General features: G+C 35.1%; 3 protein-coding genes across 3 annotated transcripts; 1 reads left to right on the forward strand and 2 right to left on the reverse strand.

The window, feature by feature from the left end:
- Window positions 1-2,797: 2,797 nt before the first annotated feature.
- Window positions 2,798-5,992, reverse strand: LOC114392838 (BTB/POZ domain-containing protein At3g49900-like). The gene is made up of 4 exons (XM_028354069.1): window positions 5,678-5,992; window positions 5,473-5,542; window positions 3,589-4,083; window positions 2,798-3,508 (listed from the first exon to the last, which is right to left on the reverse strand). The coding sequence occupies exons 1-4, from the start codon at window positions 5,821-5,823 to the stop codon at window positions 2,960-2,962; spliced, it is 1,260 nt and encodes a 419-aa protein (XP_028209870.1). The 5' UTR covers window positions 5,824-5,992; the 3' UTR covers window positions 2,798-2,959.
- A 1,693-nt stretch (window positions 5,993-7,685) lies between these two features.
- On the forward strand, window positions 7,686-12,960 carry LOC114393311 (calcium-transporting ATPase 2, plasma membrane-type-like). Its single transcript, XM_028354601.1, has 8 exons — window positions 7,686-8,101; window positions 8,616-8,670; window positions 8,930-9,735; window positions 9,863-10,999; window positions 11,107-11,265; window positions 11,523-11,694; window positions 11,839-12,137; window positions 12,366-12,960. The coding sequence occupies exons 1-8, from the start codon at window positions 7,925-7,927 to the stop codon at window positions 12,603-12,605; spliced, it is 3,045 nt and encodes a 1,014-aa protein (XP_028210402.1). The 5' UTR covers window positions 7,686-7,924; the 3' UTR covers window positions 12,606-12,960.
- Window positions 12,961-14,384: 1,424 nt separating this feature from the next.
- On the reverse strand, window positions 14,385-19,408 carry LOC114391809 (formin-like protein 6). The gene is made up of 4 exons (XM_028352785.1): window positions 17,588-19,408; window positions 17,277-17,479; window positions 15,740-15,981; window positions 14,385-15,632 (listed from the first exon to the last, which is right to left on the reverse strand). Exons 1-4 carry the CDS (start codon window positions 19,000-19,002, stop codon window positions 14,838-14,840), a joined length of 2,655 nt encoding a protein of 884 aa, XP_028208586.1. The 5' UTR covers window positions 19,003-19,408; the 3' UTR covers window positions 14,385-14,837.
- Window positions 19,409-26,921: the final 7,513 nt, after the last annotated feature.

The raw sequence follows: 26,921 nt of genomic DNA on the forward strand, positions 1-26,921 counted from the left end.
CAGTGTGCGCAGTGTGGATCTCATTTGCGATGGCACACCAATTACTTTGTGTCGAGTTGTCTATCAATGCAAATAACTGAAAGAAGATAAAAGACTAATGATAATTTAATTAGTAGTATATTTCTGATTTTTGCATTTAAATGAATTAAAATAATAATTTTCTTTTTTTACGGAAGAATTAAAGTAATAAATTTAATGGGTATATTTCTTTAAAAAATTAAAAATCTATTTTTGACAAGTGCCAAGGTCTCAAGAAATAACTTCTTCTATACCTCAATCCATACAGATTTTAGAAAATATTTTAATTTATCAATGTGTTTGTCGTCTAATTAATGAGTTTTAATAATGAAGAATTTGAATTTTCATCTTCTCTCCTTACCACTTTATGTGTTTGAGAAGAAAATATCATTAGATTGACATTTATTTGATTTTTTTAATCACTTTTCTCTACTTATCTATTTCTCATTTCATCTTCTCTCCACCTATTTATTAAAACATTTTCTTTTTTTTAACAAAGGATTAGTTCAGTTAGTTGAGTATGATATATGAATTGGTACAAACTTTCGATTGAAGTAGATCAGTAAGTCATTAAGAAGAGTTGGATAATAATTCTTAATCGATTATGACTTTTTTTGCTAAAGAATACACAAGTTCTTAAGTTCTAAAAATATACCAGAGTGATTAACTTTTAGAAGCTTTGTTAGTAGTAATATTCTTTGATAGTATTTTGTGTAAAATAATTTTCTAGTAAAAATCATACAAACATATTCTCATATACTGGTTCAAAAGCTACTCAAGAACGGTTAGACTCAGGCCAGGTAGAATATGTTTTTATCTTTAATTTTTGTGAGTAGGAGTTGCTTCTAGACTTTGAAAGTAGTTTGAGAAAACTTCTCATAATTTTTTGATAAATATATAACTTTTTAAAGCCAAAGTTCTCAAAATAAAAATACAAAAACAGTAAAAAGATAAAACACACATGATTTATACTTAATTCACCCACAATCTTAGATTACATCCCATTCCTATACTTATATGATTTTCACTAACACAAACACTAAATATGATACTCTTTCTTTACTAAAGCCTCCCCATGCGGTTACACTCAATATTCTCTAAGTACTACTTTCACGAAATTGTTAATTAATTAAATTAAAGGAATGTACCTACTTGTTAGGATTTAAAAGCAGCGCCATGAAAAGCAATTCTACATAGCTAAAAGGATCATGAAAGACAAAACAGAGAGTCAATGAAGTTTCGCACAACATACACGAAATGGATTATTATATAGTTATTATCCACTAAATTAATTATATCATAAGATTGTTTAATCGTACAATAAATTTATAAAAGTTTTTTCTTATATTATTCTTTATTATGTCAATTATTTTTCTCTTCTCTTACTAATTTTTCTCTTTATTATACATATAAAATTTTATACCAATACAATATTTTTCTCGTACTATTTGGCATAAATGTATAATCATATTTTGTTACTATAATCTATTATTCTGTTTTTTCATTTGCGTCAAAATTTATTTTTCTATTCAAAATGATTTGTTTTCATCAAAGTAGTTTTTTTTTTAATCTGTACTCTTGTTTTATTTTTTAAAAAAAATATCACGAAAATAATTATAAATTAAATTCCAAATTTTGACTTTGTTCATTGTTATTTTTTATGATCTTCAAATATTTCTTTGATTTATAATTCATTCACCTATCTTAGTTCATTTGTAACTTCGAATCTATTTAAACAGTCATAAATTTTTAAGTCAAATTAAAAAGGGAAATAAAATATATTTATAATAATAATTATGTATAATGAATAATTTTTTTATTACTTAAAGTAATATATACTGAAAAAAATTCCAGCAAAAGTCATTGAAAAAGAAAATAATAAATATATTTCCAATTATCATTTATATATAAATATCATTTTCAATAAAAGAAAAATAATAAAACATTTATTTAAATTAGTGGATAATTTTGTTCATAAATATTACATTACACTTTATAATTTGTTATTATGGCATCATTTAACAAACTAGAAAAAAATTAGAGGTTTAATTCCAAAAAATAATTTTGTTTTCATTAAAAGTTTAACAAATTAATCAGAAGTTTAATTCTTTAACTCTGGAAACAATTTTTTTTTCAGCTGCCACAACGTATAACTTCAATAAACATCTATGATTCAGTTAGCTAGTTTTTTTAGCTTTAAGTTAAATATAAGCTACTTTTCAACTTAATTTTAATTATTTTTTAAGCTGAAAGATAGAAAAAACATAAAGCAATAATAAAAAAACACAACAAAATTAATTGTCAAAAGTAATGAACATGCTTCTTGTCAAAATATATAGTGTCATAATAATATTTATGAAAAAAAGTGACAATAATTATTTTAATAAATTATTTTTAACTTAGTGCATGATTATTTTAATTTTCTTAAAAATGTGTTTATTTTATTGAAAAAATAATTTTTTTAGGGGAAAAAATTAGTTATATCAAGCATAATTACACTTTTAAAATTTATCTTAGTACCCTTAAAATTTATATATAAATTATATGGTCTAAAATATTGATAGCTTCTCAAAGTACGTTAGTCCTACATTTTATTTAAAGAATGTATTTCTTTTTAACTGTGTTAGAGCATCTTTAGACATGCTTAATGAGATGTTTATTTTGAGATATTATTATTTAGCTTTTCTTTACCATCAAAAGAAAATTTAATTAAGCATCATATTAACCTGCTTAAAATTAAGTTTTATTAATTCTATAAGTAACGGCCGGTAACTTATGCTTGAAAAAAATTGTATTGTCATTTAAGAGTGTGTGAGTTGCTTAAAACTACAATAATAATAAAATGTTTATATATGAATTACTTAATTATTTATGAAAGTTAATTAACAAAAAGATAAAAGATAAGAAATTAAAAATAATCTCCCCTCATGCATGCATTCAATCAAGTTGACACTGAATTTGGCACCCGAAACGCATTCTTGAGTCCAATCATCAACCTCTGCCGAAAAGTCCCATTCTTCACACTCCCAACATTCTCATCCGTCACAAAATGGAAACTCGCCGAACGCTCTGACCCCAACACACTCACTTGGCACTCTCGTAACAACACTCTGTTCATGCACCTAACCTCTTCTTCAAGGCTTCGAATGCGAGCATCTGTGGAATCCATCATTGTCTTTAGTTTCGCCGTTTCGCGCAAAGTTGCGTCGCGGTAGAGGAAGTCCCCTAGCGTCATGGAACGACGTCGTTGTCGTTGTCGTTGTCGTCGCGTGTTGTTCTCGAATCGGAGTTGATGACGTTGTGCACCAGCTAAGGCGATGGAGTGGCGAGTGTTGAGATGTTCTAGCATCACCGCTCGCACCACCAATCTCAACGGCATTCTCGGGTTTTGAACACACTCTACCAAGGTCTCACTTGAAAGCTTGGTGCAGTCTATGGAGTTGCATATTCCACTCCTCTCTTCCTCGGTTACTTTCTCAAACTTGTTTTCCTTCACAAATATATATAAAATCACCAAACATATATAAAGTCAATAACCCTATATCTAACAACCATTTTAACGTGTCGTACCTTAAGATACAGATCAACCATCTTATAGAGGACGTCGTGGCTCTCCTCCAATCTTCTACCCATGGATTCAGCCACGATTTGAAAATCTCCTGGCTGCATTTCATTCACGTCGTTTAAACGACTAACGCCGTGAACTGAAACGAGCGCTTCAATGCATCTGCTAACGAGACACGCCGTCGTTTCGGCCTCCGGAAGTAACAGCATGCAAGAACGGAGAACCGTTAACGCGTGCTCTTGGTTAGTGCCAACGACTTCGCGGAAGCGCGTTTCCGCCACGTGGCTTAGGCCGTCTCCTGCCGTCATTCCCAGTAGCTCCGACGCCGTTCTGATTACGGCGACGTTTGCTGGCGTCATTTGGACTTTGCCGCCGTTGTAACAGAATTCCGCTACGGCGGCGAAGGTCTCGGCCGTTATGTTTAACGGCGGAGAGAGAGTGAGGTCTGAGGTTTCCGTTAGATGGCGTTTTAGGTATGAGCTTTGTGATACCACGCGGTCCTGAATATAAGAAAAAGTAAAAATCGAGAACATGTATATAGTTTCATTAACAGCGCAAAAAGTGCTTCACTTATTCGTAAGTAATTGTTAATCATTGCTAATTAATTAATTCAATTAAAGGAATGTCCCTACGTGTTAGGATTTAAAAGCAGCACCATGAAAAGCATACATAACTAAAAGGATCATGAAAGACAAAACAGAGAGCAATGAAGTTTCGCACAGCATACACGAAATGGATTATTATCCACTAAACTAATTATATCATGATTGTTTAATCATACAATAAATTTTTATAAGTTTTTTTATTATATTATTCTTTAATCTTTATTAAGTCAATTGTTTTTTCTCTTCTCTTCATATTATATATATATATATATATATATATATATATATATATATATATATATATATATATATATATATATATATATATAGAATATTGTGCCAATACAATATTTTTCTCGTACTATTTGGTATAAATGTATAATCATATTTTGTTTCTACAATCTATTAATTATTCTTTTTACAATGTTGATGGGGTTTGAGACATAACTCCAATTTTCATATGAAGTTTGGTTGAGGATTGTGTAAATATCTTGCGAACACTAGCTGTTCGGTATTCTCATTTGAGTAGGGTTTATAAAAGGAAAGGAGATGGGATAGATTTTAACTTGGTGGTAAGCAAAAAGAAAATGACTTGCTGGGGTTCCTCTAGTTGTTAGGTATAGGAAAATGACAATGCTCTGTGTTTTTAATGAGATGAGAACTGTTCAACCATATATAAGTGGCTGATACATGCATGTGTGTTGAATTGACTATTAATGTATGCATTTTAACAGCATTAAGAGCTGAAATGATGAAAAATAATGGTAGGTTATTTTGCCTAGCTAGAGTAGATTCATATACCCTGTTCATAGGTTATTCTCCTTTTAATGGGTCCTTAATCATGCAAATCCTATCCTATATAATCGAAACAAAACATGAATTTCCTCTAATGTCACTGCCGATAATCTAGGTTGTGTTTTAACTTTCAAACAACCGCCAGTAATTCCAAGTAAGAAAATTGCAAATTCAGCCAACAATTTTTCTAGATTACATTACTTGCAATTTTCTTAGATAATATTGTAATTATGTTAATTAATTTGTTATTACAAGTATACAATTCTGGATGCGGGTATGATTGTGTCTAACTAAGCATAGAAGGCTCATGATCACCCATACAATGAAGTTGTTACAGAAATTGTTTTGCTCCAAAACAAACACTATAACATCAAGCAAGGCAACAACTCGTGAAAAATGAAAAAAACACAAACTTATTAAGAATTTAGAGAAACACAGGGATTCAAGAGCATATCAAACAACAAATCACAATGGTGAATCAACAGAGACCTTGTGTAGACGAAAACATATTCCTTGAACTCGTATCAAGACATCTGTTTCGCGGCCGATTTTCAGAGACCTAATTAATCGAATATTTTTTTTAATATATATGAGAAAAAATATAACTGAAATCAGTGCTGGAAACTAATATATGAAGAAAACTATATAGTATGAGAAAAATGGAATGCTAATAATGGAAAGAAGGAATTATTACCAGGCCTTTACTCTGGAGTGGAGAGATGCAGAAGAAGAGGAAAATGATGGTGAAGGGGAAGAAGGAGAGGAGTTAGAGGAAGAAAACTCGCATTCTTCCTCGTAGATGGTCTCAACTACTGCCCCTAATTGATTCAAACCCCTCATCTGTTTCTCTCGCTTCTCTTTCTTTGAATTGAATCGCTCTTATGCACTATGCACAGGACACACTTCTGAAAAGATTTTTCAATGCTTTTATTATAATCATATTCATAGGTATTGTTATTCACTGTAATAAGATCAATAACGGGTGAGAAAACTGGAAATAGCAGGTGTCCCTCGAGTCTAACAGTCAGAAATTTGACCTTGGGAATGAAAAAATATATATTAAAAGAAAAACACTTACCTTGTATTTTATTTTTTATGAGATTCTTTAAAAAAATAACGGTTGACAAAAATTATAATAACATCACGTATTCCCGGTCCAATATTGAAATTTCGATCTTCAGAATGAAAAAAATTATATTAAAAGAAAGAAAAATATTTATTTTATATCTTATTTTTTTCAGAATTATTTTGTACCAATCTGAAAATATAAAAAAAATACTATAATAAGAGCATTAATCATACAATCGAATTTTTTTTTATCATATTTTTATTTTTAACTCTTTAATCAATACGCACCGCTTAACATCTACCTACTAAGGTTTCGGGGAGGTCATAAATATTGTTTGGGGGTGGGAAGGAAACTTAATGGCACATGTGAGACTCATAAATGCTCACCTTAATTTCGCCCTTCTCTCTCTTTTATGTTTACGTGAAAAATACTGTACCATCAACTTCCTCGGATACCCAAATTCTATAGCAGGATAACATTTGCAACCAAATAATTCTTCAATATTATTATGTTTCTCACTTTATACAGAAAACTCTATGTAAGAAAATTTGTTGATGTTTTGCTTTTTTAGTATAGCATGAAGATAACCGATTGATAAAATAAATACTACGAGTCATAACCAATTTCTTGTTTCTTTGTTTACTCTCGATCGAGTCATGCAGTAGTAATAAGTAAGGTATTTTTAATTGAATCAAATTATTTCAAAATTTTAAATTTTAAAAAAAACTGAAAATCAATTAAATTGATATTGTATATAGAAACTTTTTTTTAATTGTAATCTAGTTTGATTTTCAGTTTTATCATTAAAACTAAATATATTGAATAAAACTCAACTTTAATAAATCAATAAATTAAGCATAAGTAATTAATGTATTAAACTTAAAGTTGAATTGTTTAAATATTGTTCGAATTTAAACTTTGACAGAAATAATATTTTATTAGACTTGGAAAAATTTATCTACAACTATTTTATAGGTGAAAAAAATAAAATAAAAAACTAAAATAAATTAAACGTTTTTTATAAGTTAAAATTAATTTATACACATTAATTTTTTTATAAAAAATAAGTATATAAACTGACTTTAAATTTATAAAATAACTCAAGTCATTTTATCTTTTTTGTTCTCATACAATTACAATTAAATAAGCACATTTTTTGACATCATTTTTTTAGTGATCGTATTGAAATTAAAACCTATGTGATTATATGTTTATTATTAGTTATTACTCAAATTCTTCACAACCACCAGATCAATTCTAATGATTCTCCAAAATTTAAACTTAAACCTTATACAAATGATCTAAATCCCCACCACTGGAAGCAAGCAACCCTAGTGGATTAATTAATAAGCTTAAGATTACTTTATACAATCATGAATAACCTACCTATTTACAGGAGGTACAAGAGCCGAATAAATGAATAATGCATTCTATATTTCGCAATTTTTTATTGTTTTAATGAAAAAAATAAATTCAGTTGACCCCGCCCAATTCGTTCATCCCCACTTTCCCGAAATAACAGACAACAGAAGAAACCGACCGTTATTCATTCTCAAACACTACAAAATTTCGGATCCTCACTCGTTTTGTTTCCCTCCTCTGCTTCTTCATCTCTCCCCTCTCCATTCATTTTCCTTTCGACTCTAACTAACTACTAAGAAATAGCAACTTTGCGTTTAGGGAGGTTCCCTCCTCACTCATTCTGTTCCCTTTCATTTTCCTAAGAATGTTACATTGTTACCATTGGTCGCTGTTTCAGCGTTACTTCATATTAGCATGCCTTTCTTAACGTAAGCCCGGGATTCGAAAAAATCGAATTGATAACAGAGAAGGCATCAAAGAAGGAAGAGATCAAAGAAAACTAAAAGGGTGATGGAGAGTTATTTGCATGAGAATTTTGGAGGAGTGAAATCCAAAAACACTACTGAAGAGGCTCTTCAGAAATGGAGGAAGGTATGTGGGGTTGTAAAGAACCCGAAACGACGCTTTCGTTTCACTGCCAACATCTCCAAGCGCTCCGAAGCAGCTGCTATGCGTCGTACCAATCAGGTAATCAATCTCTATTTTTTTTTTGTTTAGGGTTAGAGACCACTGAAAAATCACTGGGTCAGAGATTAATCCCGCTCGTGGAGCGTGACTGTCGCTGGCCCCCAAAGGAAATTTTATACATGGTGAGAATTGAACGTAGGTTGTCCCGCTTAATAGATCATTCTCACATATGTGAATGCAGCAGAGTCTTAGACTACTGTGCCAATCCTTTGGATTAATTTCTATATGTTTTTTTCCAATATATTTGGATTTTGGAACCTCAAACTGATAGCTTTCAATATAGGTTACGTATCTTTCAATATAGATTTCAAATGGGTGGATTTCTGATCTGTTTGTTGATAATGCAAATTCATTCTTGTCTGATGATTCTGCAACTCTGTAATAAACTATTTTTCTTTTGATAATATTTGTAAGTCGCAAACAATATGATTCCTCTATTCCCTCCTCAAAGTAATACCACGTAGAATGTGAGGTTGATACGGATTCTCAAAGGCTTGTTCTGTCCTTAATGCAGGAGAAGCTAAGGGTTGCTGTTTTGGTTTCCAAAGCTGCATTTCAATTTATCCAAGGTAAGTTTATTCAGAATCATTGGAAAATCTAAAAATTTAGAGTAAATAGTCCATGTACTTGAGTTTGTATGTCATCATCTAATCACAATTTGTTTTGTGAAAAAGTTTGTTGATTTCCACAATAATTATTTAAGTCATAATTATCATGGTTTCTGATTGGTTGACAATGTAAAACTTTTTATCCTAACAATGTATAGAAATTAAACTCCTACATTTAAAAATCAATTTGTTTACCTGTGAATTGTGATCATACCCGCAGGTGTTCAACCGAGCGATTATGTGTTACCTGACGAAGTAAAAGCTGCGGGTTTCCAAATCTGTGCTGAAGAACTGGGGTCTATTGTTGAAGGCCATGACGTAAAGAAGCTTAAGTTTCATGGTGGAGTAGATGGCATTGCAGGAAAGCTTTCAACATCAACCACCACGGGGCTTAGCGGTGATTCTGAATCACGGCACAGGAGACAAGAGCTTTTTGGAGTCAATAAATTCACCGAAAGCGAAGTTCGGAGTTTCTGGATTTTTGTTTATGAAGCCCTTCAAGACATGACTCTCATGATCCTAGGAGTGTGTGCTTTTGTGTCTCTGATAGTTGGCATAGCAACGGAAGGATGGCCTAAAGGTGCTCATGATGGACTTGGAATCGTTGCAAGTATCTTACTAGTTGTCTTCGTGACAGCAATGAGCGATTATCGCCAATCGTTGCAATTCAAGGACTTAGACAAGGAGAAGAAAAAGATTTCCATTCAGGTCACAAGAAACGGTTACAGGCAGAAAATGTCAATATATAGTTTACTCCCTGGTGACCTTGTGCATCTTTCTATTGGAGACCAAGTCCCTGCAGATGGTTTATTTGTTTCAGGGTTTTCTGTGTTGATTGATGAGTCGAGTTTAACCGGTGAGAGTGAGCCGGTGATGGTGACTTCCCAAAATCCTTTTCTTCTCTCTGGAACCAAGGTCCAAGATGGATCTTGCACCATGTTGATTACCACTGTTGGGATGAGGACTCAATGGGGCAAGTTGATGGCAACTCTGAGTGAAGGTGGAGATGATGAAACCCCATTGCAGGTGAATCTTTTTTTAATATTTATCAGCAAATGTTAGTTATTAGTATTATTAGTTTTTGTTGGTAGGAGGATTCGAACACGCAACCTCTTCCTTCACCACCAGACCAACCTTATATCTCCCATTGCAGGTGAAACTGAATGGAGTAGCAACCATCATTGGGAAGATAGGACTTGTCTTTGCCGTAATTACCTTTGCAGTTTTGGTGAAAGGACTAATGGGCCGCAAACTCCAAGAAGGAAGATTCTGGTGGTGGTCCGCGGACGATGCACTGGAGATGTTAGAATTCTTCGCCATTGCAGTTACCATTGTTGTTGTTGCTGTTCCGGAGGGGTTACCCTTAGCTGTGACATTGAGTCTTGCATTCGCAATGAAGAAGATGATGAATGACAAGGCCTTGGTGAGGCATTTGGCAGCATGTGAAACCATGGGATCAGCCACAACTATATGCAGTGACAAGACTGGGACACTAACAACCAACCGCATGACTGTGGTGAAAACATGCATCTGTATGAATATCAAGGAAGTGACTAGTAATGATTCCACTTTGTCCAGTGAACTCCCAGATTCTACTTTGAAAATGTTGCTTCAGTCAATCTTTAGTAACACTGGAGGAGAGGTTGTGGTTAACAAAAAGGGTAAGCGCGAAATCTTGGGGACTCCAACAGAGTCAGCACTATTGGAGTTTGGCTTATCACTGGGAGGGGATTTTCATGCAGAGAGACAAACATGTAAAGTTGTTAAAGTTGAGCCATTCAACTCTGAGAGGAAAAGAATGGGTGTGGTTTTGGAGATCCCTGGAGGAGGTTTAAGGGCTCATAGTAAAGGTGCTTCGGAAATCATTTTGGCTGCTTGTGACAAGGTGATCAACTCGAACGGCGATGTTGTCTCCATCGATGAAGAATCAAGTAATTATCTGAATAGTACAATCGACCAGTTTGCTGGTGAGGCACTTAGAACTCTTTGCCTTGCATATTTGGAATTGGAAAACGGGTTTTCCACGGAAGACCCTATTCCTGTTTCTGGCTACACGTGTGTAGGAATTGTTGGCATCAAAGATCCTGTTCGTCCTGGCGTTAAGGAATCGGTTGAAGTGTGTCGTTCGGCTGGAATCGTGGTGAGAATGGTTACAGGAGACAATATTAATACTGCAAAGGCCATAGCCAGGGAATGTGGGATTTTAACAGATGATGGAATAGCCATTGAGGGTCCAGACTTTAGAGAGAAGACTCAGGAAGAATTGTTTGAACTGATTCCCAAAATTCAGGTACTTCATATACCTGCTATATGAAAAACATCTTTGATTGATTCAATTCTTAAACAGGGAGATAATTGGTGCTTTAAATAATATAATGTGTTTGATTTTCTTTTAAGGTTATGGCTCGATCCTCACCTCTAGACAAACATACACTGGTGAAACACCTACGTACCACGTTCGGGGAAGTCGTAGCTGTAACTGGTGATGGAACAAATGATGCTCCGGCCCTTCATGAAGCTGATATTGGACTTGCAATGGGAATTGCTGGAACTGAGGTGAGTGAAATGCAATGATAAGCATGGTTAAATAGGGAATGGATCTATCTCATTTGAGATATTCACATGTGAAGAGAGAATCCTATTTAAGATATTTGTTTCATTCTCTTTTCATATGAATATATCATGTGAAAATCTATAAATGATTCATTCCTGGCCAATTATTTGAAACCAGAAGAAGAGAAAGGGAAATTTTGATCAAATGATCTTATTGTTCTAAAGCAAGGAGAATGGCTAATTTCATAATTTGTGTGCAGGTTGCTAAAGAAAGTGCAGATGTCATAATTCTGGATGATAATTTCTCCACAATAGTGACAGTGGCCAAATGGGGACGTTCAGTTTACATAAATATTCAAAAATTCGTACAGTTCCAGCTTACTGTAAATGTGGTTGCATTACTAGTAAACTTCTCATCAGCATGCATGACAGGTTAAAAAATTTTGCCTAATTAGCTTACATGCATCCTCTCATTCATTTTTCATTCCGTTCAAAGTGCAGTGGTAAAATGTGTTTATAAGAAAAATAAAACTTTTTTATCTCACGATTTTACATGTATTTGATTTTGATCTTCAGGCAGTGCACCCCTCACAGCTGTTCAACTTTTGTGGGTGAACATGATAATGGACACGCTGGGAGCACTTGCACTTGCAACTGAACCTCCAACCGATGATTTAATGAAGCGCATGCCAGTGGGGAGGAAGGGTGAATTCATCAACAATGTCATGTGGAGGAATATCTTAGGACAAGCATTGTATCAGTTTGTGGTGATATGGTTCCTTCAGTCAGTAGGAAAATGGGTCTTTTTTCTCCGAGGCCCGAATGCTGAAGTGGTCTTAAACACACTTATTTTCAACACATTTGTATTCTGTCAGGTAAGTCTTCTTAAACACCCCTCTTGAGAGCAGGGATTAGTTAAGACGTCCCACATTTTGTGCACCCTGAGAATTGAGCCAGGCAACGTGGGACTTTCTAACAGGATTTGTAGTAGCCTAAGGTTCATATAACCAATTTGCTTAGGCAGATGCTTGAAAAAGATAATGAATTGGAACAGGGTACATTTGCCTTACTAGGTATGCGGATTAATTGGTTTGGTTATGCAGGTTTTCAATGAGGTCAACTCTCGCGAGATGGAGGATACAGATGTTTTTAAAGGCATATGGGATAATCATGTGTTCATCGGTGTCCTTGGTGCAACGGTTTTCTTTCAAATCCTAATAGTTGAGTACTTGGGAACCTTTGCCAACACAACCCCTCTAAGTCTGGTACAATGGATCTTTTGCTTAGGAGCTGGGTATGTGGGTCTGCCACTTGCAGTTCGCTTAAAGCAGATCCCAGTCTGAAGCATGCATGTGAAGGGATATTGAGTTTTTAAAACACAGTTTCAGATTTGTTATGTTACCTTGCTTCGAGGTTCCCTATATTCTTTTGTACATTCACTAATAGGCCGTGTATTGGTTGAGGTTTTCTCGGGTTAGAATCACAAGTTAAGCATGAAAAATAAAGTAGAAATCTGGAGTCTCACAGCCATTATATATAGTTAGTCTTGTATAAGTGACTATCAAATCACTGCTTAACCATTTTATTTAGTTCAAATTGTTTATTTTTCATGGCTAGTAGAAAGGTAGGCTAGAGAACAAAATGTAAACCTGGACGCTTTTGCTGAGTGGATAATGTTGACTCTTTTGATGATTAGACTGAAAATAATTGTACAAGTTGCTTTCAAATATTACACCTTATTTCTTGTTGTAGCTGACATGTAGCAACTTCAATGCATGTTCGATAACACAATGAATTGAACTCACTATGGTTTTCTAAAGCAACAAATACACACTATCAGTTACTAGTGATAAAATTGTTATTTTCTATGATATTTTCGTTTGCTGAATGTGAGAATCAATAACTTGTCTTGCAAGTATTGTAAAATCATAGTAAAAATCAATAAACTTATAAGTTTGGTCTAACCAATACATATGTCTAGACTTAGATAATTCATATGAGGTAACCTCAATATTATTGTTGTAAAACAAATAAGATTTCTTTTTTTGAAAATATATGTATTTGATTGTATCTTTTTAACTGTTTTTGTTATATTATTATAAACGGGTTAAATTACTTATTTGATTCCTATAGTTTCATGGTTCTTACCTTTTTAGTCCTTATAGTTTGAAAATGGTCTTTTTAGTCCTTATAATTTATATTTTAATTCTCTTTTAGTCCATGTAGTTTAAAAATGTTCTTTTTAGTCCCTATAGTTTATATTTTAATTCTCTTTTAGTTCTAGTAATTTGAAAATTATAGGGACTAAAAAAATAAGAATCATGAAATTATATGGACTAAAAAGACCACTTTCAAAATTGCAGGAACTAAAAGATAATTAAAATGTAAACTATAGGGACTAAAAAGACCACTTTCAAACTATAAGGACTAAAAAAATAAGAATCATGAAACTATAGGGACCAAATGAGTAATTTAACCTTGTGAACTTCTAAATGCTTTAATGGTTAAAACTGTTGGCATAATTTTAATAAAATTGAAAACTATTATCCATATTTATTTCTGCACTTACCAACAAACAATGAGAATGAAGAGGACGACTAACCAATTAGATGGTGGAGATTTACAACTATCTCATCAAGGATTTGGTAAGCTTCATTTATCCTCTAGCATTCTGCTAACTGGTTCATTTTTCTACAGGAAACCGGTGCAGGTAATTAGTTTAATGACCTTTTTTTTTTTCTTTTTTTAACTAAAAGGTTCAGGATAATATGATATATGTACGCTTCATTGCTCAATGCTGCATGTGTTAATTGTCATAGCTGTATAGGATGTAATGTGGAACTTTCCAAGTAGCATTTCTGATTTCACTTCCTGGCCGTTTCTTTCGGTTCACTGCAACATTTTTTTTTAACATTTTACTTGAAGAGTTGAAGGTGAACTTGTAATGTGCATTGTAACCTCTCATATGATGTAAGCAAAAATCATAGCCTTGTATGTCACCAAAGTGTTCATCAATTTTCGTGTAATAAAACTTCCTGCGTTACTCTGTTACTCCAAATACCAATCAATCAACAGAATTCAAGTTATCTCTCTTCGCCCAAACCAACATATACATAAATGAATTGCTGAAAAAACTGTTATTTATTATTAATAAATGATTCAAAAAATACATAAAATAGAAACATTCTATAATATGAAAATGTGTGGGACTCTAATCTAATCAAACCTATCTTAACTATGGGATGTGAATTAGACTAGAATTAACAAAAGATATGCATGTCTTGCACTAATGCACTCCCCATTAAAAAATCATTTCTGGTTATGATGAAATTGAGTGTAAGTGGTAAACAAGCAACAGATTCTGCCAACAGTTTATTCTCTCCCCCACCATGCCTGCAAGTTTTTGATGTTCAATCTCAAGAAAAGCTTCCTTCACTATTGCTTGTGGATGAGATTCTCTTGGTAATGGTAGAAATCCTGTTGAAGTTTATACCTTTGGCACTAAATTTGGGAAAACATTCATTTTACTTTCACTGTTATCCTAAGACACTGTTATTCCTTTCATATTCACAACACTAGGGGGATAAGCCTTCCTCATCTGAACTTCTATCTTGTCTTGCATGGTACTTGTTGAGAACAGGTAAGGATGCACTTGCGGCTATCCTGAAGGATCTAGCTGAACCAATCACAGTCCTATCCTGCATCCTCCCCACTTCTTTGCAGACTTGATCCAAACTATTTAGAAAGTCTCTTACAACCATAAAAATTCGGAAAGGGTGCGCTTCTTCCTTTGCTGCATCCCCGTGAAAGTATTTTGTAACTTCTTTCACAAGGAACAAGGCCTTTCTCTCATCAGCCTTGATCCTAACAATTTCCTCTTCAGCATCTTTCAGAAACAGTGCGGTCGAGTTAAAGAAATTCCCGTGCATATCTGGCTTTCTACATTGCAAAACTAATCTCACTTTGTCAAGTCCAATTTCAAGCTTTGAGACATAGCTGCTTAAAACATCCGAATCCATTCCTGCTGCCTTTTTGACATTACCAAGGTCTCTACTCAGTCCAGCCACAACCTGCAATCCTTTCTTTCTGAACTCATCCTCGTTGAATTGGGAATTTGATTGGTTTTGAACATTCTCGTCTGCAGATTCTCCGCCTGTTCCTTCGGATCTAATGATCTCTTGAACCACAAAGTGGAGCAGTGTTGTCTTGCCATCTGTGCCCTTTATGTCTACAAGTTTTAGAAGTGTGTCCAGTTTGAAAGATTTAGCGCCACCGCGATTTGTGCCAACATTCATTCTGTTTCCTGTCCTTAGAACAGCTTCAAGAAGTTTGAGGAATAACCGACTGTTCTTTAATTCCTCACTTGCTGCCTGACAGATATCAACAGCCGATTGATTAGTTTATAAGGAGGCAGAACAAAATGCAATCAAAAGCAAGACATTGAAGATATCAAGGGATGAATATAAGCCAGCCATACCTCCAGGGTCTGAAAGGACTTCCTAAGGTAGTTAACTTCAGTTTCAAAATTAGCTCTGTACAGCATGGCTTCAATTCTCTTAAAAGCTAAAGGGATATCAAGCACTGCTTTAAGAAATCTTTCTGCAGATCCAAGTCTTGAGAGGTCACCATCATAATTTTTAAGTTTTATTTCTTCCTCCTTTGTTAGAGCCATCTTCACTAGAGTCTCCAATAGCTCAGTTCCCAAACCTTCAGGATTCCCTGTGTTATTCAAAAAGCGTTACCACCAAAGATGAGTTTTGCCAGGTGGAAATACTGGTTCTAGATAAGCAATTAGTTAAAGGTAAAAACAATGTCTATGCCAAGGAAACAACCAAAGAAATATATTTTACAGCTTTATTACTTATATGAAGTAGTATTATCAACTGGAACAGTGAAAGTATATTATGAAAAACTACATTATGGGCAGATCCTTTCAGATATTATTGTCTCTTCTGATTTTGCTTCTGAGTTACACTTATATATGTCATTTGAGGTGGAGCCACAAAAGTTGTAGTTCCTCCTCTAATAGAATATGAATGAGTAGATCATAAATATCCATGCCATTAATTCATCATCAATATATTTATATTTAAGTTTATAAGTATTTCTTGGAATTATGGCACGTGGACTGTAAGGAAGCTATAAGGGAGAGTTGCTGGTTTATCTTCAGTTGATAATGATATCATGTAAATTAGTACTTAGATGACCCAATTTGCGGAAACAGAAAGGATAAAGGAACACTGCCACAGAAGCAAGAGAAAGGTTAAAAAAAATAAAAAAATGATACACTTAAGGAATAAAAGACAGAAATATATTTGGGTTACAAGAATGGAGTAAAAACGGTAAAATCATCTGTCTTTATGATGACACAATCATGGCTCATCATGAAACAAGGATGGCACTGCTTTTAGGGTAAGTTTGACCATTACAGCTAAAAAAAGGCAAAGCTAGGTGGTTGATAAGGATTGTTACAATAATAGGCTGGTCCATTAAGATGGAAAGGGCAATATGAAGTTCAATAACATTAATTCCTCAGAAAAAAGAAGGGAAAAAAAAGTTTGATAATGAATTTAAGATCTTTCTCGGATGGAACTTTATAGAAAGAACCAGCATGATGACACTGGTGGATGTTTGGCCATTGCTCAATACTTGTAAGGCTGTTAAGACAAGACCATGCTATATGTTTAATGAGCTAGATCTGAATCTTATGTGACATTTTCTTTTAATCTCCCTAAAATAACTCATAATAAATAATCTAACAAAATTGATTTATCAACAAAGACCAAGGAGATATAAGCTTGAGTCAGCCGTTGAAAAAGAGTGAAGGAAGGGGAGAGAGATAGTGGGTTTAAATCTTCCCAACTGATATTTATAACAAAACTAACAAATTAATGATAAAAAAAAAAAAATAGATGACCAAGGACATTGTGTGTTTGTGTTGCAGTTAAAGCCTGATTACTATCTATGTCCAGAAATAGGCAAGAAAAGAAAAAAGAACAAATGAATAAACTTACCATCTAAAAGAGCTTCGCACACCTCATCTCTTGTCACGTTGAGTGCCCTGAGAAGTATAGCTATGTTTTGAGATTTCTTGGGATCCAACACCCTATTCTCCGGTTCAACAGGAGGAAGAACTGATCTTCTAGTAACACTCTCTTTAAAAGCAGAACCTGTGGATTTGCAGCCAAACAGTGTCTCCATCATGTCCTCATTTAACCTATATGCATTCCACAAAACCAACAACATTAGTTCACATTCCACAAACTCACATTAACTAACTAACTCAAGTTATCATTATAATCATATCACAAATCGGTTTACTTACTGAAAGGAGCTGGATTTTAACTGGTCCCACACAGTGGCACGGTCCGAAGTAGCAGACACTTTATCCCAATGCAGAGCCTTCAACTTGGGTTTTGCTCCATCCACGTCATCACCTTCACGCCTTTTGTAAACTTCCTCAGAAGAAGGACCTTTCCTTACACTAACACTGTTACCAGAAGATTCTCCTTCATATGGGGACCATGACTCTCGGTTCTTCCTCGACACAGAGGAAGAAGATGAACTAATTGACGGAGACCAACCCTTTCGCGACGGAAGTGGTGGCGGCGGCGGTGGCGGAGGAGGAGGAGGAGGTTTAAGTGAAGTAGTGGACTCGTTTGAATGAAGATGAGTCAAATTCGGTGCTGGGGGATGCGATGAGAATTTGGGTCTTCTAGATGGACCCAAAGTCATTTCTTTTTTCACGGGATGAAATGTTGTTGAATCTGCCGGCGCCGGTAATTCTGCCGGAGAAGGCCTAACGGACGGGACGACCATGTTTCTGATATCCGGCGACGGGGCCGAAAACCGGGATTTCGGCGAAGTTCTCTTCGAGTAAGGAACCACCGACGCGGCGGCGGAGAGACAGCTGTGGCGCGAGACCGGCGTGAAGAAATTCTCTTCGCGGCCGAGCGACGAGCCGCGCGGCGAGTGGAACGCCGTCTCGCAGCTTTCCTCCTCGGAGGACGATGACGAGTCAGAGAATTCCGCCGGCGGCGAGTGGCTCTCGTCCGGGGGCTTGTGCGGCGGCGGAAGCGGCTGCAGCTCTGGGCTGGGGCGGTAACGGTGATCGGAGCTAAGCTTAATGGAATCAAGTTTCCGGTAAGGGGAAGTGTTAACGGTCATTCTGTTGGGTTCGCTCAGCGAAGTTCTGGCGGGCTCCACCGTGCCAATGTAGAGAAAACTCGAGGGTGGTGGCAGCGGTGGGGCCCGCGGAGAATCTTCTAGAACCCTGCGAGAAACAAGTTTCTGTGTCTCCGCCGGGTGTCTTACTCTGTGTCTGTATAAGAAGAAGCCCAATGCGGAGAACATTCCAAGTGTAACAATGCCCACGGAGATCGCAATCGCCACCTTCTTCCCCGGTTTCGTTGGCTGCGTCGCCGTCGGGTTCGCAATCACGCCGCCGGAGGTCTTCGCCGGCGGCAGGTTCTGCACGGGAGGCGGCTGCCCGGCGGGATACTCGTTGAAGAAAGGAATGTCGGGAGAGGACGGAATGTCCGGTGGTGGTGGCGGCGGTGGAGTAACCGGCGGTGGAGCCGACACCGCCGGGAACAATGGCTGGTGGAGAATCCTTCTTGTTCTTGTTTCATTGTAAGAGGATAATTGAGTTGTGTTGGTAATAGTAGCTTTGGAAGTGGAGAAGAATAGAGAGAACGATGATATTATAAAAAAGAAGCTCAAATGATGATGAGCTTTCATGGTGAATTTTGTGGACTTCTCTGCTTATTATCTCCTTATGATCATCCACCCAATAATACATCGCTGGTTTTTGTTTCCGCAAATTCCTTAGCCGGAAAGACAAACAAAAAAGAAAATAAAGAGAGAGGAAACTTCTTTGGGTTGTAACGTTAACTACGTAAGTAAGAGTAAATCCTAATCACTGTAATCAATGAGGAATTAATGTGACGTGGCAATGAAACAACATGGGTGTCTACATTATGGCATAACAACGAACGACGACGACCTTTATCGTCTGTTTCATGTTGTTGTGTTCCGTTGGTAAACGAGGGCAAAGCATAAACTCTATGGGAGATGCCGTGAAATTCTGTGGCCACTCGCCACTTTATCTTTTCTACGGCTAAGTAGTTGCTTTTACACTTTTCAGTTAAATATATAAATAATAAATTGTTTTAGAGGGAAAAAAAAAATACAAAGATCGTGTCGGAATGAGGCATTATATAAGCTTGCCTGCTATGTGCTACAAGGAAAGGAAAGGACATGGTATTAGGTTAGGGTAGCGGATGGCGTGTTAATGGAAGGGAATCCTTAATCGCGACTATAACACGTTACCTACTTGATGTAGGGTATGGCAAAAAATAAAATGTTACCATATGTTAATATTACCCTCCAACAGTGAATTACATAATTTTTCAAGCACCCCTCTCGTTTATCCCTGAATAATAGAACTATAATTTAGAAACAAGTCTCTTTTAAAAAGCTGTTGTGTTGAGACTTGTCCTTAACCCTATTTTGTGGGAAAAACAAGCATGCTTATAGAAAGCAAAAAAAAAAAAAAATGCTTTGTTTATCCTTTGTTGTTGGTCTATGATTACATACCGCACCAGCTAACTCTGGATTTAAATTATCAGTGATAGAGTGTGTCTCACTTCATGTCCTATCAATAAAAACACATGTCATGTCATTTAAAATATTCACTAGACTTCTCTACCTTTACAATTCCCTACACTATTATACCTTCTTTTTCCATTCCAAGCGGGCCCTACTTGTTGTTCAGTCTCCGAAGCCATTTCGGATCCAACCACAACAAGTTTCAGATTCGGAAACTAGGGAAGGAAGAGAGTCGCAACAAAGATGTGAAGAAGGAAGAAAATGAATCGTTATCTATTTCCTCAACACAAATCAATCTTTCCCTTTCTCCAAAATTAATTTGCACCTTGTGGCTCCTACAACAACCATCGAAGACCCATCCAATGTACATGAAATAAATATCCACCTCGTTGTCATCCGATTTTTGACGATGGCCTCATTTGCTTCTTCGATCGAGGCCTCAAGTTCAATTACGCTTTCCAACCTCACTCCTCTTCCGTTCACTTTCTTCAGCAACTTCAGATGCATAAAAGAATGTTGCAATTTTTTGAATTCCAGAAACCAAAATCTTGCTCTGTTTGCGTTTAAACAATTACTTCTTCTATTTTGATCTTGATTGAGAAAATCTCAATGGGTTTCAATGCTTTGAATTGGTGTAGTCGGGAATAGAAAAGAAATTTTGTGTTGAAATTTTCGAGCTTTGAAACAATTAAGTGCTTTGTTTTATTAGTAATTGGGAATGGAAGACAACTTTGTAATGAGATGATTTTATTTTTTTTATCAGATTTTGTGATGTGATGATGATGAAGAAAGAAAAGGGATAATGGTGTTGAAACGATAATAATTGATGGAAAAAGAGGGATAACAATGTAGGGAATTGTTAAGGGCAATGTGGGAAAAACGGAAAAGTCTAGTTCGATATTTTAAATGACATGGTATGTTTTTATTGGTGGTGCATGAAGTGAGACACACTCATGAGATTGGTGATTTGAATATGCTAACTCTTATGTTTCAAAATAAATGTTTTCATTTCAAATTTAAATATGATAAAATCACGTTAATGTTTATATTTATCTTTTTTTAATAGACATTAAATAAGTGAGACTTATTTATTATTTATTCTCTAGAAAGTTGGAAAAAAATAAAGCATTACATAAGGAGAAGGAAAGAAAGAGGGAGATTATTAATTACTAATTAATTCTAAACATGTTTTGTTCATGTTAGAGAACACCAAACTAAAGTCTCTACTAATGTCTCCTTCTAACTTTGTCCAACCATGAACCTAAGGAGAATCATGTAATCCTTCCTCCTACTTATATGCGGTGTCCTCTGACAACCTTGTACATGTGTTCCTCTTACATTAGGTCTTCTAAGTCATGTGTTTAATGTGTGTAGCCTTGTCAACTTTGTATAGGATGGATGTGTTATTGTCCGTCCCTAACATGTCAAAGACGTGATGTGTTGTCTAACCTTGTCACTACATCCATACGATATTGGGTACAGTACGTACTTGATAGTACAAGAAAATGTTTCATGATACTTATATATAATACTTGTCCAATATAGTCAATTTTCTAATATGGTAAATGATTGATAGAGTCTATTAGTCCTTGAATCGATGAGATGACTCATGAACCAGATGGGTTTAACATGGACTAATTTTTAGATATTAGGGTGAATTGGGTGGTTTATGGATCACTAGCTATTAAGTCTTTTTTATCTTAAGTGTGAGTCAGTCCTTGTGAGGACAAAGAAGATCATACGGTTCACAATCCATCATCTATCTATATATTGACGTAAATGCTTAAGTGGATGTGTGATCAATCTTTGTGAGAACATAGTTAATCAAAGAATCCACTTCTTAATTAGAAATTTGTTTAACTCTAATTTTCTATATTTTCATTTCTACATTATTTTACATGTTTTTATACATTTTTATCACATAAAAGAAAGAATGCATTGCTGCTTAAACTGTCTTCTCAATACACTAATTTTTCAGAAATGAGAGGAGGAAAATTAAGGGGAGATAATTAATTACTAATAAACCCTTAACACTTCTTAATTAGAAAATTATATAGCTGATTTTTCTATATTTTTATTTCTACATTACTTTGCACCTCTTCATACATTTTTATCACATCACTTATCAAATTGTTATTTTTTTTCCTCTCTTTCCTTCTTTTCTTTCCTTATGTCCCAAAGCATATACATTTTTGGAGTATGAAAAAAAAAATGTTCAAGTAATATATCTTCTTTACGTCTTAAAAACAAAATTTTTATCTTCTAAGGATCCAAGGGGAATGAAAAAGTTTCATTTCCTAATAGCATAATCAACACTCAATAGTCTCGTAGGATATATGAGAATTTATTATGGGAATTAAAAGTGTTAGGCATTGAAAATGATGAGTGATTGTTGTTTAAAACAAAAATTAAATAAAAATTACTTAGTTCAGCCATTTGGTTGTGTTTGTTTCAAGTATCAAAGAAGATCCCAGGAAAAATGAAAAAAAAAATACATTCTCATGTTTTTTTTTACAAGTTTTAAGTAAATATTCTTAGAAATTGTCATTTCAAATGAATATAAAGTATTGTGTTTTCCTTACCTTTTTTTCTCATTGTAAAAGGTGGATTTATTATATTCTCATGGGAATATCTAAGTTATTTCCTATTTAACTAGCTACTTATCTTCCCTCCACTCTTTTGGATTTTTTTCTTCCACTTTTGTTTTTTTATTTTATTAAATATTTTTTTCTAACATTATAAGTGTCCATCAAAAAAGTTCATGGAAAAGAATATTCATGAGCATAATATTTTTGGGAATACAACATTACATTTTTCTTTTGTTTTGTTTAGAGCTTGAAGAGACTTATCAATAAATAGTGGGACCCACATAAATTTGTTATTTTTGAGAAATTTTAGTAAATAAGAAAGAATTTGTTAGACAATGTATCAATAACATTTCTCTTAAAAGAAAGGTCGGGTTAAGTTTTGGAAGAGGGAAGTGAAAAAAAGCATTGGATTTTGTTTGGAGAGCTAGACAAGTGTTTAAATCATTCTTGTACAGAGAGAGGAATAGGTATTCCTATAACCCTATATGTTTTAAGTTGTGTTTGGGATTATAACCACAAAAATTAGATTATTTCAATAATCAATTATAATTAGAATTAGTTTTTGTTTGAGTAAGTATGCTAAAAAGTGATTTGAAGATAATTAGTAGAAAAGTTGATGGTTGATATTAAGTTATTTCAATTCTTTTAAAAAAGAAGAAATGATCTTTATAATATAAATAAACATAAATTAATTTATGTTTTTCTTAAAATCTCTTAATTAAAATAATCACTAAATTATTTAACGTCAACTTTTATATATATATGTAACAAAGCAGCCATTATATTACTACAACTCATAGTACTCAGGATTGTACTCAGATCAGAATTTAGTTTCTCTATTACTATTATTTACTACTATATGGATTTGGACAGTGCAACAATACCTTGAGGATGCTAACAACCGATCGAACCCTTCATTCCCGTTGAAACCGTCGGTAGAATCAGACAACGTACTGGTACATATATTAAGAAGAATGATACTTAATTAAATTGACCAGAATCTTTTTTTTTTTTTCGATAACTAAAATTACCAGAATCTGAAATTGCCACGAACTATTTAAAAGATATAATATAATTAAGAAGACTTACTCTAAAACACGTTGATTAATTATTTTAACTGCAGTTGTTAGTTCAAAAGAAACGGCTAGCCCTTAATTAAATGAGTATTTTAGTAGGAATATGCTGGCGGTAGACTTTAGTGGCAGATTTTTCCTGCCAATTTGGATACTTGTCTAGTAAATTCCAGCTCAACTTACACATACATGTGCTTACTGAGGGCACATTAGGACAGATTAAGCAGGCATATTCCATAATTTCACTACGTAACAATATAAAAAACAATTTACAATCATAACATTGGATCTGAATTTCCAGCTCTCCTAGAGAGCAAAAGAAAGACGGCCATTAAAAAGATCAACGCTTAACATAACGTATACATACACAATAAATTAGGACATATAAGATTCACCATTAGATACCCAATTAAAGAAGAAAAGAAAAAAGAAATCATATGGGTTTAATTCCTTATTAATAAAATGTTGAAAAAACTCGAATTTTTTTACTTCGCGAAGTTAAGATAAACACTTAGTAATTAAAGATTATAATGGGAACACACGGTTCTCCAATATGAAGATTTTTCCATTATACAAAAGAATAGTAGGGTTACAAGAATGTGTTTACTAAATTGACTCACTCTACGGTGGCTCACTCAAGCTTGAGAATAGAGATTTTTCAAGCTATTTATTTTCTCTCTCAAAGAGACTCTCTAACTTTCTAGCTTTCTCACTCTAAAAAATGGATTTACTCTTGTCTTGGATAATTAGGAATGAAGGCTCCTACTCTAGCTTATTTATACTACTCCACCTCCACAATGAATGGTGGAGATTACTTGTATCCTTGGGTGAAGATTAATTCTCTAGAATGCTCCACACATTCTAGGAGTCTCTACACTCTTCTACTTCCTTCCATATCCTTCCATACTCTTCCATAAAGTTCCACACATCTCCAGAATATTCCAGAGGTTTCCACATTCTTCCACAAGCTTCTAGCGAGTTCTACACTACTCTAGAGTTCTCTAGGACGTTCTAGAAAATTCTACACTTTTCTAGAAAGCTCTAGAATTTTCTAGAACCTCTCCAATTAAGGAAGGATCCCAACAAATCTCCCCCTCCCGACTTAATTGGGGGGGTAGTAGCAAACTGACACCTTGACAGCAATCTTCAAACTTCTTTGTCGGTAGTACTTTGGTCATCATGTCTAACCAGTTCTCGTCTGTGTGAACCTTGTCAAGATGTACTTTCTTTTCCTCGAGGACATCTCGGATCCAATAATACCTTATGTCAATGTGCTTTGTGCGGGAATGAAATGTTGATTTCTTTGCCAAGTAAATTGCACTTTGATTATTGCACTTCAAAACATACCTATCTTGATCTATTCCCAGCTCCTGCAACATGTTCTTCATCCACAACATCTCCTTGCAAGCTTCAGTGGATGCGATATACTCCGCCTCAGTGGTGGATAATGCAACACACTTTTGCAGCTTTGATTGCCAGGAAATAGCTCCCCTTGCAAAAGTAGTTAGGTATCCCGATGTTGATTTCCTTAAATCAATATCACCGGCCAAGTCTGCATCTGTGTATCCTTCTAACACAGGTTTTCCTTTTCCAAAGCATAGACATCTTTTGGAAGTTCCACGTAGATATCGAAGGATCCATTTGACAGCAACCCAATGCTCATTCCCCGGGTTGGCCAAGAAGCGACTGAGGACTTTAACTGCATAGGCGATATCTGGTCTTGTGCATATCATTGCATACATGAGACTGCCTACTACATATGAATATAGAATCTTCTTCATTTCCTCCATTTCTTTCTCACTTGTGGTACTTTGCTTCGAACTCAGGTTGAAGTGTCCAGCAAGTGGTGTGTTAACTGACTTTGATTTGTGCATGTTGAATCTTTCCAACACCTTCTCAACATACCACGAGAGAGAATATTTCTTCAAAGTCAATGCCTTTTTCTTGACCGAATCCTTTGATGGCCAACCGAGCTTTATAGAGAGGCTTTGATTTACTACCTTCGGTCTTGATTTGATACACTCACTTATTATTCAAGGCTCTTCTCCCTTTTGGAAGCTCCACCAATTCATAGGTGTTATTCTCATGCAAGGATTGCATCTCTTCTTGCATGGCTCTTCTCCACTCTTCTTTATGAATATCATTGATTTCTTCTTTATAGCTTTGAGGCTCCCCCTCATCAGTGAGCATCACGTACTCCTCTGTGTTATATCGAGTGGATGGCCTTCTTTCCCTAGAGGATTGTCTTGACTCTAGCACTGACAGAGAGCTAGATTGAGGATCTTCTTGAGCTGGTTCATCATGAGTCTCCTGATTGTTTTACTCTAACACAGGCTCATGATCTTCAGCATCACTATTTTCTGTCGTGTCATTATCCTCACATCGAACTGGAGTTAGTTCAGTGTTCTTGCTGCTTCTCAATCTTAGCTTCTCTGAATTTTTAATGTCTTCGATCGTTTGGTCTTTGAAGAATACAACATCTCTGCTAAGGACAACCTTCTTATTGATTGGATCCCAAAGCCGATAGCCAATGGGTGAGCGAAGGTAGATACATTCCTTCGTCTTTGCATCAAGCTTAGCTCGTTCATCTTGAGGGATGTGAACAAATTCCCTACACCCAAACAGCTTGAGATGATTGTATAAAGCTTTCTTGTCCGTCCAAACTTCCTCTGGAATAGCCCCTTCCAAAGGAATTGATGGTGTAAGGTTGACAATGTCAACCACGGCCATTATAGCTTCTCCCCGAAATGATTTAGGTAATTTAGCATGAGAAAACATGCATCAAATTCTTTCTTCAATTGTTCAATTCATTCTCTCAGCTAGCCCATTCAACTTCGTGTCTTGGGTGGAATCTTCTCTAGCCTAATGCCATATTTCTTGCAATAGGCTTCAAAGGGACCTCTATACTCACCTCCATTGTCAGATCGTATGTTCTTGATCTTTCTTCCAATCTCACGCTCCACTAGAGCATGGAATTCTTTGAAGGCATCAAGCACTTGATCCTTTGATTTTAACAGGTGCAACCACACCTTCCTTGAATGGTCATCAATGAAGGTGACAAAGTACAATGCACCACCAATGGATCTCTCGGTCATTGAACACACATCGGTGTGTACAAGGTCAAGAATGTTCTTTCTCCTTGTGGGCGGAGAAGATCTTTTGAAAACAACTCTGTGTTGTTTTCCAGCTAAACAGTGAGCACAAGGATCAAGTGGCTTACCTTTCACGTTAGGGATGAGATTTTTTCGAGCTAGCATGCGAAGACCCTTCTCACTGATATGCCCAAGTCATTTATGCCATACTTCCATATCATTAGTGGTTATGTTTACCTCTCCTTTGCAGAGCTTAGCTTGCATCACTATAATGATCCTTCCTTCTTTCCTCGAGC

Source organism: Glycine soja, chromosome 17, assembly GCF_004193775.1.
Source record: "Glycine soja cultivar W05 chromosome 17, ASM419377v2, whole genome shotgun sequence".
In the NCBI taxonomy this organism is placed as follows: domain Eukaryota; kingdom Viridiplantae; phylum Streptophyta; class Magnoliopsida; order Fabales; family Fabaceae; genus Glycine; species Glycine soja.